Source organism: Suillus discolor (assembly GCF_016758755.1).
Source record: "Suillus discolor strain FC423 chromosome Unknown F5147scaffold_65, whole genome shotgun sequence".
In the NCBI taxonomy this organism is placed as follows: Eukaryota; Fungi; Basidiomycota; class Agaricomycetes; order Boletales; family Suillaceae; genus Suillus; species Suillus discolor.
Window position 1 is genome coordinate 80505 of NW_024541312.1, and position 20732 is coordinate 101236.

Sequence of the window (20732 nt, forward strand, 5' to 3'; positions counted from 1 at the left end):
TTGTCTGCTGCCAAGATGTGTTACGCTGACCGTCGGTCGGCGTGTGCGAACTAGGATAGGTCTTCTCAGCGACGACTCGAGTGAGTCTACTGAAGCTGAGGGTGGTTCTCAGCTTGACGGAACATCAAGGGTTCCTCCGGCGATCTCGGTAAGGCGGCGCTCGTCGAGATGCAGGGCTAGCGGATACGTGCTAAGTCGTATGGGAGCGACTTAGAAGTGCGGTCTCACACAAGGAAGCTGGTAGGCTTAGTTGAGCAAGTTCTGGGGATGAACCTAGTAGATTAAAGTAAAGTCTAAGTACAATAATCTGTGTCTACTTATAGGGAAGTACTACAAGTATTCTAGCTCAGTCTGTAATCAATAGTATATCGTAAATCTATGATAGCCAGACATGAGGTTCAGATAAGATACATGAGGCTTAACCTCTGATCAAGCATGCTGCACCAAGGGCAGCTGCGCATAGGTACAGGAAGCGCCAAGAGCGCTCTGGATCTTCATGAAGCGACATGCGGTATGCATGCGCTGATCTAGGGTGACCATGAGGCGTACAGCCTCCATGGATCAGGTACAAGGCCGTCTAGGCCAGGGGCGGGTCATAGCGCCAGGGGCGGGGTCACAGCGGTCCAGACCGCTATCTTTCTAGGTGCGGGCGGCGCACCGCCACGCGGGGAGTCTAGCAGAGCGGGGGCAGGTGTAGGCAGAGCTGGGGCTCCTGTAGGTGTTATGGATGCCTGTAACAAGATGCACATCAAGGTGATATTTGTCTGGCATAGTCATATCATATCTCATCTATGTGTGACACTGTGATAAAGATATCCAAGACTAAAACGAGGTGTGTAATAATGTGTTTTGATTACCAATTGTATCTGGTCATATCAATTTCGGGTTGATTTCCTGATGTATATCCCTCTTGCTCTACTTCCTGATGCAAAGTTTATCCATAGGGTTAAACACATGCATGGTGTTCTGGTGTTCTGGTTACTTCATCAATGCATTGACATTGTGATTGAACTGTTGAAGCAAGCTGCACACCTGGGCATCATGATGAGTGATCCAGTGGGGTTCAGTGGATATTGTTTTACGCCCCTTGTTGCATATGTAGCTGATACTCCAGAGGAGCTCGTCATCACATGCATAACCATGAATGCATCACCCAACACTATGGCTACATGTACCAACTTTGGGGATCCAGACTGTCACCCTCTTCGTAAAGGCTCATCTACGCTTGCTAATATTCGAAAAGTTGTCACCTCTGTCTCCCCATCTGACCTCATGGCACTTTTTGAGGAGTGCAAGCAATATCACTTAAACAGTGTCCAACAACCATTCTGGATGGATTGGGTCACCGTGGATCCTTCTCCTTTCCTGATGCCAGAGTCACTCCATCATTTTCACAAAATGTTCTTTGACCATGACTGTGCCTGGTGTATTGATGTAGTCAGTGCCAAAGAGATCGACTTTTTCTTTTCCTTACTTCAGATGTGGACTGGGTATTGTACTTTTAAAAAAGGGATCTCCAATTTGAAGCAGACTTCAGGTTGAGACCATCACAACATCCAGTGTTATATTATTGGCATTATTGCTGGTGCTGCTCCCACCCAATTCATAATGGCCATCTGGACCCTTCTTGAATTCAGATATCTTGCCCCAAGCTCCGCAATTTTCCGATGAAATACTAATGGAGTTGGATAACTGTCTTCGACTCTTCCATGAACATAAACAGGGCATTGTTGATGCAGGTGCCTGGAGAGGGAAGGATGGCGGTGTGGAAACAACAATCTTGCTGGGTGGCAAGAAAAGGTTGGGTCAAGCTAATGCCTAGCTGCTATGTCTAAACAGATATGTTCGACCCTAAAGGGAATTGCTACTAGAACGATGATGGATGTGTGTGACCCAAGAGTGTACCAAGCGTGGGAAAATAGCAGACAAAGGTATGCATGAGGTGCAGGAATGTATCCAAGGCTATCTGAAGCGCGGGAAAGTGTGGACAAGGTATAGGGAATGTCAAGGAATGAAGTTCGGAAAGAGTGAGGGCAAAGGTATATTGCAAGGTAAGGAAAGTCTAGGTATAGAGAGGTATAGGGACCTAATAGGGGCTAAAAAGTGCACACTACAAGGGACTACTTCAAAGGTAAACCTATAGGGAGAGGTATCCAGTACAAGGGAAGTGTAGTAAGTAGTCCCAAGTAATAGTCAACTTATACTGTCTAGACTCTCACTCAGAGAAGGAAGGGATAGGAAATATAGGAAATATGTAAGGACATGTAATAAGGCTGCAACACATTTTACAAGCCTCAAGGTAAGGAAATTCACATACCAATAGGGTTTGGATGGACTATGGATAGACAAGGGACCTTCCTAATGCATTTCTGAGGTATCTGAAACGCAGGAATGCGCGTCCGATGCGGCAAGGGAACCTGAAAGTTGGAAAGTCCCATCCATCCTGTCCGTTCTGTCCATCCTGTTCTGTCTGTCCTGTCTGTCCTGTCTGTCCTGTCTGTCCTGTCTGTCCTGTTCCACCTGTCCTTTCTGTCTGCATTGTCTGCATCAATGCCAGGTCATGATCACACTGAAAAGTGCTGCTGAGCTTCTTGGCAGCATTCCTGACCTTACTTTAGAAGCCATATTTACCTTTGCTTCATTGGCAACAAGCTTGAAGAATGACATTATCCTCACACAGCCAGCCACGTATGATGTCCATGAACCTCTGATGTTCCTTCCTCCAAGTATTGTCACATTCCTGAGTAAGGCTTGTGTGCTGTCATTGGAATCTCTTAGGATGTGTTGGAGCGCCCTCAAGAATAATATTTGGACAGGCCACTTCACCGTCTATGATAAGATCAAGGATTTATTCAAAGTGCATGGACACCCATACAGATTTAGTATGTTTCACCTACACATTGTGTTGTTTGTGCAATACTAAATGCATGGCTAATGCAGAGTCTACGAAGTTTCCCGACATGAAATGGTTCACGAAAGAGGTCACTATGGACCACATATGGAATGCTTTTGTCATCTGTAGCCTACTCAAAGATTGCCATCAATGTCAGTGTGTCCTCGAAGTCAATCAGTGCCTCAATCAGAGTGAGCACTTTGTTGAGGCAATGTTAGATTGAAACCGGCGCATGCGCTCATATACTAATCAACCACTCGCCCGCAGACACTTTTGTAGCGAGTGTACTCAGATCATTAGTGGTGAGGAGAATATTAGTGAGTCTTGTGTGTTTTCCTTTTCCCGTGCTAATCATGAGTAAGGTACATTGGTGTCTGTGATTGTTGTGGATGGTGTTGTTGTCAGCTGACCATGCTGCTCTATTCCAAACTGTTGGGTCCATCTTCATAGTCCACACAACAGGTTTTGCCATGTCCATTCCGCACATCTTAACCAATGCATGATCAAAGGCTGTACACAACCTGTGCTGTCAGGTGGCCTCACTTGTGACATCCTCGCGCACCAGGAATCCGAAGCACTGCATACTCTGAGAGGGAAATCGCGCTTTCAACTGCACAAGCACCTTGAGCACTCACGCGCCATTCATGGCTGCCTTGCAAATGTGCAGATCAGGGCTAAAGACGAGGAAGGTGATGAGGCTGATGCTACACAAGCCATTGGTGAGGAGGTGTATGATGTTGAAAAGAAATCAGGAAAGAAGAAGAGGCTCCACACTCAGTTTATGCGAAACTATACTCACTGTGAAGAATTAATAGTTGCACCTTGTGGGATAATTCACGCACGCGAGACTATGCATAATGCTGAGGGAGTTGGAAGTGTGGCCATGAGTACCCCTCTTCCTGCCTCCTGCCTCTATTACTGATTCTGACTACTAGGAATTTATTTGCCACATGTTTCAAGATCCAGAGACACGCCCCACACATGTATTCTTCGACAACAACTGCTGACTTGCGCTCCACATCAAGGACGATCCATTCTTTCAAGACATTGGGCTTTCTGTCGATGTTTTTCACTTTGAGTGCAAGCATTCAAAGCAGGATGTGTTCTGTCAGGAGAACTGCAACCCTGCTGCTTTCCCGGAGCTGAAAACTGATACTGGCGAGTGGTACTTCAATTCATCAGCTTGCGAGCAAACGATTCATGGTTCAGTAACTTCAATCCCATCACGTGAGGGATGAAGCCTGCAAAATTTGACTTCTTTCTTGATGAGATGATCTTGTGCCAAAATGAGCAGACATTAAAGAAGTTAGAGAAGACAGGACAGAATCTGTCTGTCTGGAAGAGGTCAAGTGATGGAGCCAGCCAGAAATTGTGATACTAATCTCCGCCCCTCATGTACCATGTTTTCTTTGTTAGTGCAATTGCCTTCCCAAACCTCAGAACGAGTTAGCTACACTTAGGACTATAGTACTGTAGGGTATTGAATATATTTTCTTTGTTAACACAATTACTTTCCTTGAGCTGCTTAGAGGGTGCCAGTGTGCCCTCAAAACTGTTGGTGTTAAGAGTTCTGCCTCAGCACAAGTTAGCTACACCTAGTACTGTAGGGTAATTAAATGTTTTCTTTGTTAACACAATTACTTTCCTTGGGCTGCTTGGCCAGCCTGCCCTCAAAACTGTTCATGTTAAGAGTTCTGCCTCAGAGGTAAGTTAGCTACACCTACACTATAGGGTATTGAAAATGTTTTCTTTGTTAACCAGAGAAAACATTTTCAATACCCTGCAGTATAGGTGTAGCTAACTTAATACCTCTGAGGCAGAACTCTTAACATGAACAGTTTTGAGGGCGGTGTAGCACTCAGATCGGCGTTGGGCTCGTATCCTGCCAATCTCATAGGTATCCCACATACATATTCCTCAACACTCCATTTACCTTCCGAGAGTTCTGTGCCTTCGTCCAAGTTGTCCAAAGGTCGTCCGTCCATTTCCGAGGCCTGTATACAGTTCCGATCCTCTGTACCATGTCCCATCTGTGTCGTTTGACTTTGCTGGTGCATTTTTCACTTGTTTATCCGTTATTGATTATGTCTTAGGGGCACATATGTTGTCGGCCTGTCAAAAACCATTGGTTATATGTATAGCAGCACACCTTGTGCTCTATTACATGCATATCTCTGTAGCGGCTCGCCTCGAGTCTTATTACATTTCAGATGGCTTATCTCACTACTGTTTTTGCCTATGCAGTTTCCAGATGTTCACGTTGTAGGATAAAATCTGCCTCGCTAGCTACTCGCACTTCACTTCACTTTCCCTGCTATGAGTCATAGTTAGTAGAGTCACTTTCGGATAGTCGTACCTCGCACAATCGATATTTTGTTCATTTGGAACAATTGTTCGGCTTGACCGCTGCCATTTCGCATCTCGCTGTCTCTAAGTTCTTTCGATAGACTTTGCCTAGTCATACTTCACAAGTCTTATACTTCAACATACCTGCCGTTCTTCTCTCGGAACCTTCACTGTTTGCTGGAAGCTCTTCGGATGTTTCGTGCAACCTCAGACCTTCGTTTCTTGATGTCGGACCACCTTCGGACCACTTCGGACCACTTCAGACGAGTACTTTGGTACTTCGGACACATTCTCGGAACATCGAGTGTACTCTTGGTAACTTTCCTTTCTCTCATCCTCAATCTTAACAAGATATCCCTTGCATTATATCAAGGAGTATTTCTATAGGCAGTCTCTTTGGGACAAGCATTACACTCGCACATTGAGTTCTGAAGGTAACACTTTGTAGAGCCCACACAGAATCAACTCTTTACAGCAGGTTAGCATCGGATTGAGCGGATGAGTGTCGGATAACATTGGGAAGTGATTCGTGTGCGATGGGCATTTGACATGCATCAGAAAATAGCTGAATACAGTACATGCTCAGCGCGAGCTCGAGTGCTACACCGTGCACAGCCTGATGCACCTCTGCTATTTGATGACCTCAGGGTCTGGTTCAAAGTATGTATACAGCAGGCATCATGCCATGGTCAATTGAATCCTGCTCTCACAGTGAATGTATCTCCTCCGAGCGCAACTGGGAAGTATGGTCGCTATGACGCTGCAATATTCACTGTTGATGACACCAAGCTTAATCAATGGCCCACTAGTGGGCTTAAAGGTGTGTTTCAAATATCCACTTGTGTGTTATGCCTGATGTCCAAGCAACGTGCAGGTCACACTGTTGTCAAAGTGCACCTTGTCATGCAACCACTTCCTCTGTGAGGAAAGACCACCCCTTGGGCTGCACGCTTCCTGACTTATGTTCAATGCCTGGATGTCATACCTCAGTGACGTGGAAGCTTGTTGGAACACACAATGCAGATGCACATTTTGAATTGCGCAATGTGATCAGCAGGGGCTCCATTTGGTGACATCCTCCCGCTAGATCAACTACGTTCTTTTGCTCACATTGTCCCCCGCTTTGGTCCTGTTGCTGATCCCCATCTGACAGCAGAAAATAGTGCTCACTCTGCACAAGTATTCTTCTTGAATAAATTTATTGACAAGGAATTTTACTATGCTATCTCGAACTTGTAGTAGTTTTGTACTAGAATTTTGAATACTACTGGTAGATATCTAATAATATGTGTTGCTGTGTGTTGCTGTATAACACTGCACATCACAATCAGCCTATGCAGTACCAGGACACGCTGGGCAGCACTGTACAGCGCTGTGGAGCACTACCCGTCATGATGCAGCACATGGTTTTTCAGCTGACTAAAATGGCATTGGTTGGGCTCTCAACTGGGCTGTGGCACATTGACAGCCTCATCCCCTCTTGATGCCTCTGACTACTATTATGACACTTCCAGTCATGTATTCTAAGCTCAATATGAGTTCTGAATCCAAGGGCTGGCTCCCAACATCATCTTCCAATACTACCAGTACCTTCATTCCCCCTGCAAAACAATGTTTACAACAACAACTTCAGAAACCAGCAAAACCTACTATCACATCTCCAATGGAAAGACAACTTCCAGAAAAACAAGTGCTTGCAGACCTCAAAGCAGCAATACAAGCAAGACTCAACCTTACAGATGATAATCAAGCCAGCCTAAGCTTAGGTTAGTATTTCTCAGATTGCTTATCTGATTCCAAACTTCTTCTTGACCATCCATCATCTTGATCATCTTACAGAGCACTGTGCAGTCATTCTTGAAGCTCTACAAAATCCTCAATCAAATACTATCATAGGTCGCTTTGTCATTGTCATTGAGCGATACCTGACACCCTTCAAGGTCATCATTGGTATCACACCTGCAGAGTACACAGCAGTATTAGCATTTACATCTGAAGAGAGAGATTTTGAAGTTCAAGCAAAGTACACACTATCATCAGCTGTCTGATACTTACACTACTGATCTTTTTTTAAAAATAGATTCACCTATTTTGAGGACACCCAAGAACTTCAGATCATGCCTCCCCTCCCCATTGTTAAGAACGTGCTCAAGGGTCGGATCTGAAGGGCTTGGCTTCAGCTCGTGCACTGCGCCCCTTACCCGAGTATGTGCCCCTAACTTCCAAAGGTTGTTGGACAATGTCCAAAGGTTGTCGGACGAGTCCGGAGTCCGATGTCCGATGCGTGGGAATTCTGGCAGACATTCGGGAACGAGGGATAAGACTAATCCAGAAGATGTCCGAGCTAGAAAGGAAATAGCGGAGGACTACCAGAGGTAGAGGCAGAGGTGAGAAGTCTATAGGAGTCGATCCTAAGACTAGCGGAGGACAATGAGAGGAGAAACTCAAGTCGGACGGAGGAGGGAATGAGCAGAGTCTAAGATAATATTCGAACTGAGGAAGTACAAAGATTCTACAGGGTTTATATACTACTGAGGACTTAACGGAGAATCAGTCAGCGCAGTCCAAAACTATGCGAGGCTGTGGATGGAGTGTATAGAAAAGTCAAACACTAGTCTATCGGAAAATAGTCAATGAAGACGGAAATGAGAACATAGGAAAATAAAGGCAGAAATAAACTGAGGTACGGAAAATGAGTATAGACTAACTGGAGAAGGAACATACAAAGGGAAAAAGGCACGGAAGATAGATGCGGGTCGGATCCAGATGTCCAGATGTCCGGAGATGGTGGGGGTGATCTGGATATGTTTGGAGATGAGGGCGTGATTGGTCCGGAACACGCGATATGACAGTATCCCCCCCTTGGGGCTGAGCCCACAAGGCTTCTGATCCGGAAGTCTGGACCGGACTTCTATGAATGCAGGATGATGGGCGGAGCTCGTAAAAATAGAACTGGACATATAAGTAGGCCGGGGCACCCATGAGACGTCTAAAACTTTCCCCTTAACTCCTATTACTGCTTAACATGTCTAACTCCACTTCCGGCAACATGAAGTCCACCCGGCAACACCTCCAAGAGAGGCAGGCAGAAATGGTGGCCAAAATCGTGCGACTCGAGGCGGACACTCAGAGAGAGGCAGAGGAAGAGGAGCACAAGTGCAAGGAGGTGGAAGAGGAGCGGAAACGGATGGAGGAACAGAAGCGGAAGGATATTGAGGAGACTCGGAAAAGGTTGGCTGAGCGCGAGCAAGAGCATTTGGCAAAGGTTAGGATGGGCAACACGTCGGAGGTGAGTCAGATGAGGTGTTTGTGTTTTTCCGGAGTTTCACAAAATGTTAGTCCTCCGGTCCGGCGGATCCGGAGGTCACGTGTGAGATATGTGTCAACAGACGCAAGATTTGCACCTGGGCAGTAGCGTCTAAGATGCCTAGGGTGAGTTTTCTGTTTTGTCCAGATCCGGATGATTACTGATGATTCCAAAAGATCCAGACTTGCAACCAGTGCCACACGTCCAAGGAGAAGTGCGTCGGCGGAAATCCACCTGTCAAGGTGCCGGCCAGCAAAGGCAAAGGCAAGAAACGCGCGCGTCCGGAGGGATCTCCGTTGTAGCACTCGAGCTCGCGCTAGGCTCGTATTCACTGATTTCCTGATATACGTTCAAATGCCCGTCACTATCCGATGTAACCCGCACAACTCGACACAAACCCGACGCTTTGACTAGCGGACCCGACGTTTCGGCCGCATCGGACCCGATATTTTTCCCGCGCACTTGTCCTATCCATGTCCCGTCCTGTCTTGCTAGCCCCACTAGGTGTGTAGTTGATTATTTCACACATTACTCACATCGTAGCCAGCGCTATTACATGTTTTCCCGTCATCCACAGCGCCTCGTATTTATTTACATGTACTTCGGACCCGAAATCGTCGGCCGCTACTTTCGCCTACGGCCTTCCGGATTTCTACGTACTTATATATATATTGGACTGACTACAAGTATTTTCATTATCCAAGTAGTAGGGAGCTGTTTCCCGATACTTAGTGGTCAAACCCGATATTTCGTAGTTCTTAGTTGACATTGCGAATATTACCGCTCTTTCTATCCGAAATACCCGTCGTTATCATATATCCACATACCGCTCGCTTTCCCGACATTTGCTATTGCCATTCCCACTAACCCGCTAAACCCGAACCCAAAACCCGCTAACCCAAAACCTGAAAACATCGGACCCGACGCTTTGGCGTCGGACATCGTAGATATACCTTCGGACTTTGTTTCCCGCACTCGGACTTTTGACCGTTTTATCATTTCACTGACCACAGACCAATCCAATAGCTAACCCCTCGGGTCGAACGCACTTGTCTTGCAAGTAAAGCAGACTAGGCTGTGCATGACCACAACATTTTATATTGCTAAACACTTACTTCATGTAGTGTCTGGCAATTGTTGTATCTCTACACCATCCCCGAAGGGCAAGGGCAAAAGACGTCAGCGCAGTCCGGAGGACATTGACGACAACGTGGAGATAATCTCCAGTCCCCGGACAATCATTGGGGAGGAGCAAGACTGGGCAGAGTACAATGACCAGGCCTGGGTCGCAGCCACCAACAATATTGTGGCGGAACTGGCCCAGACCAATGGGCTGATGGAGAGGGGTATTGCAGTGGTGGAGGGAAGTAGGGCTGTGATGGACCAGGTGAGTGAGACAATGCTCTGGTTCATGGAGGAGCAGAGGGTGTTTCAGGCTCTCTTCATGGAGAGTCTGAGGAACGGTTTCCGGATGCATGTGGAGGATGCTCTGGAGGAGGAAAATGGGGAGGAGGCGGAAAAGGAGGCCAGCGGATCCGGCGGAGACATGGAGATGGACTCTTAGGTTGTCGGATCCGAAGTCTGGATGTCAGACACCTAAATAATGTACGTATATGCATGTCCTTTTTTTACTACTTGTTAGAAGTTGGTCCTGGCTTATCCGGATATGCCGAGTGGAAATCCGATAGAAGTTCCGGCGCATTTCCGAGTTCGGTTGCGAGTATCCAGGAAGTTTCTTCGTCTGTTCCCTCATATCTGGCCCAATGTACTAAGTATAGTAGTTGGCAATGACATCTCCGGCAGTCAATCTTTGAGTCCAGAACTTCGGAGATTTCATATTCTGGTTCTCCATCGACTAATACCAGAGGCGGAGGAGGTTGGATGTGATTAGGAATGGTGTTCGGAGTTGCGGGTTCTAACTGAGAGACATGGAATACAGGGTGCACAGATTGCATAGTGTCCAGAAGATGGATTGTGAAGGAATGAGTGCCAGGACAAGTGATGATGTTGAATGGACCGAGATTCTTTTCCAAGAGCTTTTTCGATGGTCGGGTTGAGCGGAAATATTTTGCTTTGATGAAGACTTGATCTCTGACTTTAAAGTCCGGAGCAGGTTTCCATCTAGCATCCGCGGGTCCCTGATATCGTTCTTGGGCAGGGGACATTTCCTCTCGGAGGAATTGGTGAAGCTCATCTAGATCTATAGCATAATCCCAGGCATGGGTGGAGGAGAGATCACGCTCCGGATGTATGGAAATGTTCAGGTGATAACCCTCATTGGCGAAGAATGGTGAAACTCTGGTGGTAGCACTCGGAGCGTTGTTGTAAGCAAACTCGGCCAAGGGTAACAGTTCCGACCAATTATCCTGCTGATAGTTGCAGTAGATCCAGAGGTATTGTTCTAGGGTTTGGTTAGCTCGCTCGGTTTGTCTGTCACCTTCTGGATGATATCTGGAGGTGAAATGGAGGATCATATCTAATGCTTTTCTGAGCGACCAGAAGAAGTGAGAAACGAATTCCATACCGCGATCGGAAGTAACATGGGACGGAACTCCATGCTTGGAAAACACATGGAGGAGGAATAACCAGGCGAGGTCCAGAGAGGTGATGGTGTTGTAGGTTGGGATGAATATGGATTGCTTGGATAGTCGATCTATGACTACCAGGATGGCGGTGAATCCGGAGGAATCAGGGAGTTGTTCGATGAAGTCCATGGATATAGAATTCCATGGCTTCTCGGGGATGGGAAGTTGTTTTAACAATCTGTATGGTTTGTGCCTTGGAACTTTGGCTCGGGTGCAGGTTGTACAAGACTTAACATAGTCTTTGACATATGCACGGATTCTGGGCCAAGTATATTCCCAACGGATAATTTCCAGGGTCCGGTTCTGACCAAAATGTCCGGATAGGGGGTGGTCGTGTGTATTCCGGAGTACTTGGAGACAGAGGTCATTGGATTCTGGAACGTATATACAGTTGTCACAACAGAGGAAACCACTTTTGTCCACTGTCCATCTCGGGTCCAACAGATCCGGAAGATGACTGGAAGCAATAGGGTTATTGGGGAGGGCGGACAGAATGTCCTTATGAAGTTGCTCAACATCCATTAGTACAGCTGCCCGGAGCACCGGAATTGCTAGGTGTGATGCCTGGAGGGACGAAGCGAGCTGTTCTGTGGTAAATATTGGCCAAAGGTTGTGTGGATTAACTTGAGCGTAGTCCTTATCCCCCTCTTTGGGGTAGACGTCCCAACGTCTAGTCAGGCAGTCGGGCTTTGCTCCGAGTTTTCTGGGTCGGAAACGGATAATGAGGTTAAACTGATGTAGGTATTCCAACCAGCCGGCCTGTCGGCAGGTGAGGAGTTTTGTGGTAGCAAAGTACTCAAGGTTTTTGTGGTCTGTGACAACGTCTATTGGCTCGGCAGAGCCTTCAAGGTAGTGCCACCAGGACCGGAAAGCTTCGTAGATGGCTAAAAGTTCCTTATCATGAGTGTCATAGTTGAGTTCCGGAGCCGAAAGGGTTTGGGAGTAAAAGGCAACTGGGCAGAGCTCCTGATCCGGGCATACAATAGAAAGTATTCCGGCAATAGCGTAATCAGAAGCATCTGTCTCAACAACATGTTACAGTAACATGGCACGAGTCCCCCGCCAGCAGACAGCCCTCTGCCACCGCACGGCTATAGACGATATAGGGTCTCACCAGCCCTATGACGATAGATGACGATAGATGATGATAGACGATAAGCGGCAACTGCCGGCTTAGATAAGCGGTCTGGACCGCACGTGACATGACATGACGACATAGGTCTAGAAGACCTATTTATGTTATCAAGATAGAAGGCAAGCCTCGTGTTGCCTCATGTACTGATAGAAGGATACCACGTGGATCCTATCTCTGATGGAAGCGTACCGCATGGACGCTATCTATGATAGAAGCCCGCCTCATGGACGCTATCTCTGACTCATGTAGATAAGCATATTAGAACCCAGCTTTAGACTGAGCTTAGACACGATAGAGTAGCCTTATATAAGGTCGAAGATTAAAGTAGATGTTCCTTACTTTAATCTTACTAGGTTTACCCCAGAACTCCTTGTCCTGCTAAAGCTACCTGCTTGACATCGACTCGTACCTTCAGTGACGCCTCTCACTGTCTGTAAACCGCTATCATCTCAGCGTAACCCCTCGTTAACCACCACGAGCTACGTTCGAGTACGCAACCTTTGCTTGTCTGTAAAGGCTGACGACTCTCAGCACTTGGTACCACTGTCGTGGTTGTCGCTGTTTAGATCATCCTAGTCGCACACGACCGTTTGTCGTAACACAACAATAGGAACATCCGGCATCCAGTGTGTAAGCACCGGAGCAGTAGTGAAGGCTTTCTTGAGAGTTTCAAAAGATTTCCGGCAATCCTCGGAGAAATTTCAGGGAGCATTTTTGCAAGTGAGCCGCGTAAGCAGAACTACAATGTCCGAGTAGTTGAAAATGAAGCAACAATAGAAATTGGCGAACCTGAGGAACAATTGGATATCCTTAATTTTCTGGGGTTCCGGCCAGTCACAGATAGTCTGGACTTTGTCCGAAGACATGGTAAGGCCGGCTGGAGATAGGAGGTAGCTGAGGTATTCTATGGAGTCGGAATGGAATTAACACTTCTCCGGTTTAGCATATAGCCGATGCTTCCGGAGGCATCAGAGGACTTCAAGGACATGTTGTTTATGGGATGCAAGGTCTGCGGAATAAATGAGGATGTTGTCGAGGTACACAATAACACATATGTCAAGCATATCCGCGAAGATGGTATTGACAAAACGCTGGAAAGCCACCGGAGCATTGGTGAGACCCTCGGGCATAACCAACCATTCATACGAGCTGTAGCGTGTTCGGAAAGCAGTTTTCCACTCGTCTCCTTCCACCATCCAGACTAGATGGTAAGCAGACCGGAGGTCAATTTTAGTGTAAACTTTAGTGTGGCTCGGAGAATCAAGAAGGTCGGAAATGAGGGGAAGCGGTCTTTTTTTGTGATTTTATTGAGGCCTCGGAAATCTACACAGAGACGTAGGGAGCTGTCATTCTTTTTGACGAACAGGACAGGGGCTCTGTGCGGAGAGGATGAGGAATGGAGAAGTCCGGTCACAATATTCTCATCAAGGAATTTGCGGAGAGCTGCAAGCTCGACCGGAGAAAGGGAATAGATGGTGCCAAGGGGCGGAGCTGCTCCTTCCTCCAAATCGATCTTAAGATCATAGGGACGATGGGGAGGGAGCTGTCCGGCTTTGCTTTTATCAAAGACATCCGCGTACTTGTGATATTCTGAAGGGATTCCAGATAGGTTCGGAGGTTTGGAGGAGAGTGTAGTGGAGCGGAGATTGACACCGGTGGGTTGGATGAAAATACTGAACTGGACCGATCCCTCTAATTTGCAGGCCCAGCAAAAGGCAACTGCATTGATTAGGGAAATATTGGGAATGGTGCTATCAGCGGAGGAACTTGGCAGAGTTGTGGAAGGGGTTTCCGCCGGAGCCGGCGGAAATGAGGTCGGAGGGGGTGAAGACACTCCATGAGGAATCAGACGGAAATCGATGCTGCCCTTTACCCAGTCAATCAACAGATTGTGTCGGGTGAGCCAGCTATATCCTAGAATGATGGAACAGGATGAGTCCAACGGAGTAACATAAAATGTTTTGGAGGTAACCACGCTGGTCGGAAAATGGATCGGTAAATCTACTGCCTTGGTAATCGTAGCATTAGAAGTACCATCAAACAAGTGAAGCGGAAGTGGAGGGATTGCATAGGTTGGAATGTTATTTTCTCAGATTAGTTTGGTTTCTACAAAACAATGGGAAGAACCACAATCTACTAGAGCCGGGAACAGAGAGATATCGGGAAAAGTAGAAATGCAAACATTTGGCATAAGTGAGTTCAGATCGGAAAGAGAAACAGCATTGAGACGTAGCTCCATTGCGTGGGTTGAGTCAATGCAACCCTCGTCCCGCACGGAGTCAGGAGGGTTGCAGACTAATTCTTTGTTTCTTCCGAGACCTCCGGTTTGGCTTCCAGAGTCACCGTGCTAGCACGACCTTTGGCCGCACAGGAAGTGGACTTTAGGCAGTCCCGGGCAGTGTGACTGGGCCCATTGCAGAAGAGGCAGAGCTTCTTCTCCATGCGCCTCTGGCGCTCCTCGGAGGTGAGTTTACCGTCTTTTCTGAGCTTGGACGTCAAGTCCGGAAGTTTGGCGGAGGAGGAAGCCAAGGCATTTCTGGACCTTCCGCCAGAATATTCTTTCCGGTCGGAGGTCGGAGCTGATTGTTTAGTAGGAGGGGTGGGTGTGGAGGGTTTGGTTTCGCAGGAGACTTCTCCCTTGCGTTCCCAGTATCGAGTGTCGATAGTCTGGGCGAGAGTTTTGTATTGGGACAGAGTGGTGGGTTTTCCTTGACAACTGATTTTGTCCTTAATGCGAGCCGGAAGTCCGTTGTAGAACTGACGGTGCAAAGCTCTGTCGCCCCAACCGCGGACTTGGGAAGCAAGTCATTGGAACTCTACAACATACTTGTTGATGCGCTGTCTGTCGCACATATAGAGCTGTTCCAACTGCATTTCTGCATCTCTGACTGGGTCATGAGGTCCGAAGTTAGTTTGGAGTTCTAACATGAACTCGGAGTAGTCATCCATCCATTCCAGACAATTGACAAGATCATCCGAAAGGAGGTCCAGCTCAAACCATTCAAGAGCCATGCCCTTGAGGTATGACTGCGCGAAGTTGACCTTGGTGCAGCCGGTGCGGAAAGACTTTGGCTTAGCTTGGAAGTTAAGCTCACATTGGACAAAGAATGCCCGGAGCTTCCATAGCTCAGTGCCATCAAAGGTGTCCGGTTCTCGGACTTTGATTTTAGAGTCGTCAGGGATGGCAGACCGGCGGTTGTTACACACCAGGTTATTGATTGCCTGAGAAAGGCAGAGGAAGACCAAGTCTTGTGGACCGAAACCTTTGTTTTCATCGTCAGTCGGGTCTTCCGGAGGTTCATCATCTGGGTCACCTCCCCCATCATCCGGCAGATCTCCACCCAGAGTATCTTCGTTTTCCGGTAGGAATCCGGCCGGTGTGCAAGTTGGGGTTTCTGGGTGCGGACGATTCATAAGTTGAGAGATGCTGGATGCAGCACCCTGCGCGCTAGCACGACGCTGTGAGAAGCTAGTGAATGCATCAACTATGGGAGTAGAGTCACGTCAGGCGGTTACTAAGCCCGCCGCATGGAGGTTGGTCTGAGTGGTTGTAGGTGCCATGAATGTAAGTATACTCAGTAAGGTGTGAGTTCGAATATACTGTTAAGAACATGCTCAAGGGTCGGATCCGAAGGGCTTGGCTTCAGCTCGTGCACTGCGCCCCTTACCTGAGTATGTGCCCCTAACTTCCAAAGGTTGTTGGACGAGTCTGGAGTCCGATGTCCGATGCGCAGGAATTCCGGCGGACGTTCGGGAATGAGGGATAAGACTAATCTGGACGATGTCTGAGCTAGAAAGGAAACAGCAGAGGACTACCAGAGGTAGAGGCAGAGGTGAGAAGTCTATAGGAGTCGATCCTAAGACTAGCGGAGGACAACGAGAGGAGAAACTCAAGTCGGACGGAGGAGGGAATGAGCAGAGTCTAAGATAATATTCGAACTGAGGAAGTACAAAGATTCTACAGGGTTTATATACTACTGAGAACTTAACGGAGAATCAGTCAGTGCAGTCCAAAACTATGCGAGGCTGTGGATGGAGTGTATAGAAAAGTCAAACACTAGTCTATCGGAAAATAGTCAATGAAGACGGAAATGAGAACATGAAATGAACTGAGGTATGGAAAATGAGTATAGACTAACTGGAGAAGGAACATACAAAGGGAAAAAGGCACGGAAGATAGACGCGGGTCGGATCCAGATGTCTGGAGATGGTGGGGGTGATCTGGATATGTTCGGAGATGAGGGCGTGATTGGTCCGGGTCCAGAACATGGGATATGACACCCATCCATGAACAACCAGCTGCCCACCTCTCCAAGGCCATCAACAAATACTCAGATACCCTTCCATACAACAAGCTCCTGATTGACGTTACTGTACACCTCAACCACTGCATTCAAAACAAAGACATGATGAACATTCTGGATTTATACCTCGCTGTCACAATACAACCACCAGAGGACAACAGTGTGGACGACATTGAAATTCCGAAGTCCATCTCCAAATGGGTTGGAGAGTGTGGGCTTTCATCAGACTATAACTTCATGGTACAGGAACTGAGTGGCACATGCAATGGCCATCGCAACATTGATCTTGCTCTGATCATGGAGTTCAAAGAGCAGGCTACATGGCAACAGCCCAAGGAGATGAGCATCACTGCTCAAACTCTTCATACGAGTCCCACTTTGGATTACAAAGAGTTCATCCCTACACGCATCAAGAAGAGTCTGAAGTTCGGTCCGGTCATCATTCACTCTCATGTGTGGATCGACATTAGCAAGGTTTGATACACTGTGTTCAGACGGTGGCGTGGATGGCCACTTTGATTTTAACAGCAAGAATCCAGACATGTTTGCAGAGGGGGTACATTTACATTATCATTTTTTTTCTAATCTTATGCTCTGCAGACTCTTTACCCCACAGTACAGATGTCCGACATCGAATGTATATTGAGGGACAGCACCAACACATTGAAAGGGTACATTATTTCCTTGATGGAGGGGATGAATTTAGAGGTGTCTGCAATCCAGCTTGTGCGCGAATCCAATCCCATGTTCGAGCCTGTTTGGGGGGCTGCTGTTAATCAAATCTCTTCCACCATATACCTTACAGCCTACTGTTGTTACCTGGATTGGTGCCATCATAAATACAGCAAATGTAAGAACTCGCATGAGAATGCTCAATCCTCGAGCACCAGTTATCAGACTACTACCACCTCTGTCTCATCTGATCTGAGCACCTCCTCATCTGACCTCACAATGATTTCGTCCACTGGGCTCTTGCCTGATGCACACCCCAAGCCCTTGGCAAAGAAGGCCAAGACCCAATCTGCTGAGGAGCCCAAGTCGAAGTCGAAGTCGACAAAGACAAAGACAAAGACAAAGACAAACGGAAAGGGGAAGGGGAAGTCAGGGCTCTAAGCTGGAGCACTATTCATCATCGAAGGTCAGTTACCTATTTGAAGTCAATTATCTCCAATAATCTCATTACGACTTGGGCTGCTGCTTGTTGCTCTATTAGTACTATCGCTGTCATTCTCGCTTACATGCTGACATGTTTTCAATGCACTCTGTCTGTGTACTTGTAGTCTCAAATTCTCTCGCATCAGACTATAGTAGTATCACATAGGTACTACTTATACTTGTATTGTGCTCTGTTGAATGTCACATCACGGTTGACTTGGAGTTGTCAATCACGGGTGCCTGTGATAACACTTCTTGAATTTGTACAACTACAGTTAATGTCTTCTAGCATCCGACCTGCGACATCCACATCTGTTAAGGGCAGCAAGGCTCCTCCAAGCCCTCTAATCTGCTCATGTGAGGCTCAGACCCTTGTAAGTGCAAATCATGGAGAGATTTTGGCGAGCATTTTGCCACATTCTCAGACCTCTGGGTTATCCAGCACGCCCAGACCCAGGAAAAACACTACCACTACAATTTCTGGGTCCATCTCTCACAAAAAAACCCTACCTATGGATGGGGTTTTAAGCTCCAAGAACATTCAAATTGGAACTCCCAGGGCTATGGGCACGCTGTTAACCTGCCGATCCCCTGCATTACTGCATCACTTGACTAGCATGCCAGGCAACTATAGGTTCAGCATGAAAAATCCTGCATCACCGAAATTCCCAATAATGAGGGAGTCAGACTGCGAAGACCACAAAGACAGCCTGAGTGTGAGTTCATAGGTACTGACATGTGCTATCTGAATAATGATGTGTTTTTTTAGGAATCTACAGACTCCAGTGACATCGACCATTCCAGCAATGAACTTAAAGCACAGCTTGTCTTAAATGCAACCCAAGCACAGCGAAATGTTTGCCTCGCAGAGAAGATGCTGGCAGATTGCATTCTCAAGGAGAATGCTGCACTCAGGAAACTGTACAAGTTTAAGGCTACAGAAGCCAAGAGGAAGCTGGAAGACACTGATATCGACATTGGCTTTGTACACCACTCTGTCCGGAAAAGTGGCATCACGTTGTATGAGGACTCTAAGCCTCGAAAATGCCGTTGTGAATCTGCTAGTCAGGTTGATGATAATTTAACCAGGCCAGAAGGAGATTTGACTTGGACATTAGGTACCAATACTCATTTTTTTATTTGACTACTTCTACTCACACATTTTTTACTCCTATTTGCCAGCAGGATCTGCAAGTACAACTCCATCTGCGACATTTGAATCTGAGGCAGCGACATTGGACTCGGAGAGTGTGTACTAGTAGTAGTAGTAGTAATAAGTGTACATGATCGCAATGCTATTACTCGCATGTTCACTTTCGGATGGTTTTTATTGTGAATTACTAGTACTATGATAAGAGATGTCAGTACCCTATGTTTGCTGTAGTATAAACTTTAAATTTTTTCAGACTTCCTAGTACCAGAGTAGCAGACCGGCTTGCTGTGGTGCGCTGTGTAGTACTACCTTGATCATGTATCACTGTACCATCTGTAAATACACTACAAGATGCTGTAAGTCACTATAAATATATCACTACACATCACTATGGCTGCCTGCACTGCTGTAAGATGCTGTAAGATGCTGTAATTGGCTATGGCAGCTGTGATAAATTCAGGGTTTTGCTGATGTGTCAGATTATTTAAATATCATCAACAAAAATTCGTCACAGGGGGCAGATAAACACACATATGGTTTGCATGAGACTGCACAGTGCATGAAGATTCTCAGTGTTCTCTAAGTCCTCTGCCAGCTTGAACACTATCTTCACAATATATGCCTGCTAAAAGCTTAGCGGTCCATCATGAGGAATTTGATGATCTGACGATGGACCTCACACAGAATATACTTATATATTCTCTCCCTAATCAGACCCTTGCAAATATATATACCAAATGGACCTTGTTGGTAACAAGCTTGAGGCTCTTCAACAGAAATGATGGCGCCAGTGGTGTCGTGTGGATGTTGATTCACCTGCCAGAGATGGTGGTGCATGTGTGTGGCAAGGATTGCAAGAATCAAGAAAACTATGGTTAAAGGTCTAACAAGACATATGAGAAAAAGTGAGGTTGCTCATGATTGGTGGGCACACAACTCTGGGTTGGGCTGGATGAGTGGCAGTACATGTCAAATTAAGATGTCATTGAGTCCATGGAGGTCTGTAAAATCAATATTGATGAGGGACAAAAAGCCGCAGCCTGAGCCACCAGCTCAGGCTTTTCAACACCTCAAGCCGGACCCTAACTTGGGCCCAGCTCAGCTCAGCCTAATCAGGCTTGGCTTTGGCTGGCCCATGGCCTGAAGCCAGGCCATGCACATCACTAGACTTGATCATTAAATTGGAGTGTGTTAGTTTTAATAAAATAGCTGGAGTTGGTATCACCTTGTGAGCCAAAAGTAAAACCATTTCTCTCTGCTTCCACTGTGGAAAATGCTGATCTCCCCAAAGCATTCTGTACTGTTCAGTCTGTTCTGCTTGGGCCCATCAGAAGTTTTGACATAACAATGCTTGCTGATCAAGGTGGTACAGAATAGCTTGGGTGCATAGCACTCATGTGCAAATTGGAAAATGGGCTCACCATTTGATGCTCACATATAAATAAATTTGTACGTGATAGTTGGTGTATTATTTATTCATGTGCGCAAAGACGGAGATAAATTAGCTGTTAACATGGATCCCTTCCGATGCAATCAGCACTGCATATAAGTCGGCACTTGGCATTTCTAGCCACTTGAACACAAAACATTTGAAACAAATATCATTCTTTATCTAATATTCATTGGGTGACTATCCGTAGGCTGAAATAATGCGGAATAAAATAAGATAGAATAAAAAAGACCATTTAAGGAAGTCGTGCCGCGATGCCGCTGTTCATTTGCATCGAATTTGCAAAACATTATTTTTTGACCCCCTTACCTAATGAAAAATCAAATAAAGTTAAACCTAATAAATAATATTATAAAATAATATTTACGAAAGATTAAAAATATAAACTATTTTTCTAAACAAAA

The 20732-nt window shown here is 46.5% G+C and overlaps 5 protein-coding genes across 5 annotated transcripts; all 5 read left to right on the forward strand.

The window, feature by feature from the left end:
* Window positions 1–954: 954 nt before the first annotated feature.
* F5147DRAFT_583522 (uncharacterized protein) lies at window positions 955–1542 on the forward strand (the record flags this gene model as incomplete). The annotated part of the gene is made up of 1 exon (XM_041431730.1): window positions 955–1542. The coding sequence occupies one exon, from the start codon at window positions 955–957 to the stop codon at window positions 1540–1542; it is 588 nt and encodes a 195-aa protein (XP_041288551.1).
* A 1066-nt stretch (window positions 1543–2608) lies between these two features.
* F5147DRAFT_527280 (uncharacterized protein) lies at window positions 2609–2812 on the forward strand (the record flags this gene model as incomplete). Its single annotated transcript, XM_041430020.1, has 1 exon — window positions 2609–2812. A coding segment is annotated over one exon (204 nt), but the record flags the coding sequence as incomplete, so codon positions are not given.
* Window positions 2813–6773: 3961 nt separating this feature from the next.
* Window positions 6774–7404, forward strand: F5147DRAFT_777973 (uncharacterized protein; the record flags this gene model as incomplete). Its single annotated transcript, XM_041442063.1, has 3 exons — window positions 6774–7005; window positions 7079–7262; window positions 7320–7404. The coding sequence occupies 3 exons, from the start codon at window positions 6774–6776 to the stop codon at window positions 7402–7404; spliced, it is 501 nt and encodes a 166-aa protein (XP_041288553.1).
* Window positions 7405–16540: 9136 nt separating this feature from the next.
* F5147DRAFT_777978 (uncharacterized protein) lies at window positions 16541–17683 on the forward strand (the record flags this gene model as incomplete). Its single annotated transcript, XM_041442064.1, has 3 exons — window positions 16541–17000; window positions 17065–17126; window positions 17171–17683. 3 exons carry the CDS (start codon window positions 16541–16543, stop codon window positions 17681–17683), a joined length of 1035 nt encoding a protein of 344 aa, XP_041288554.1.
* A 320-nt stretch (window positions 17684–18003) lies between these two features.
* F5147DRAFT_777979 (uncharacterized protein) lies at window positions 18004–18984 on the forward strand (the record flags this gene model as incomplete). Its single annotated transcript, XM_041442065.1, has 4 exons — window positions 18004–18099; window positions 18151–18441; window positions 18495–18843; window positions 18908–18984. 4 exons carry the CDS (start codon window positions 18004–18006, stop codon window positions 18982–18984), a joined length of 813 nt encoding a protein of 270 aa, XP_041288555.1.
* Between the last annotated feature and the right edge of the window lie 1748 nt (window positions 18985–20732).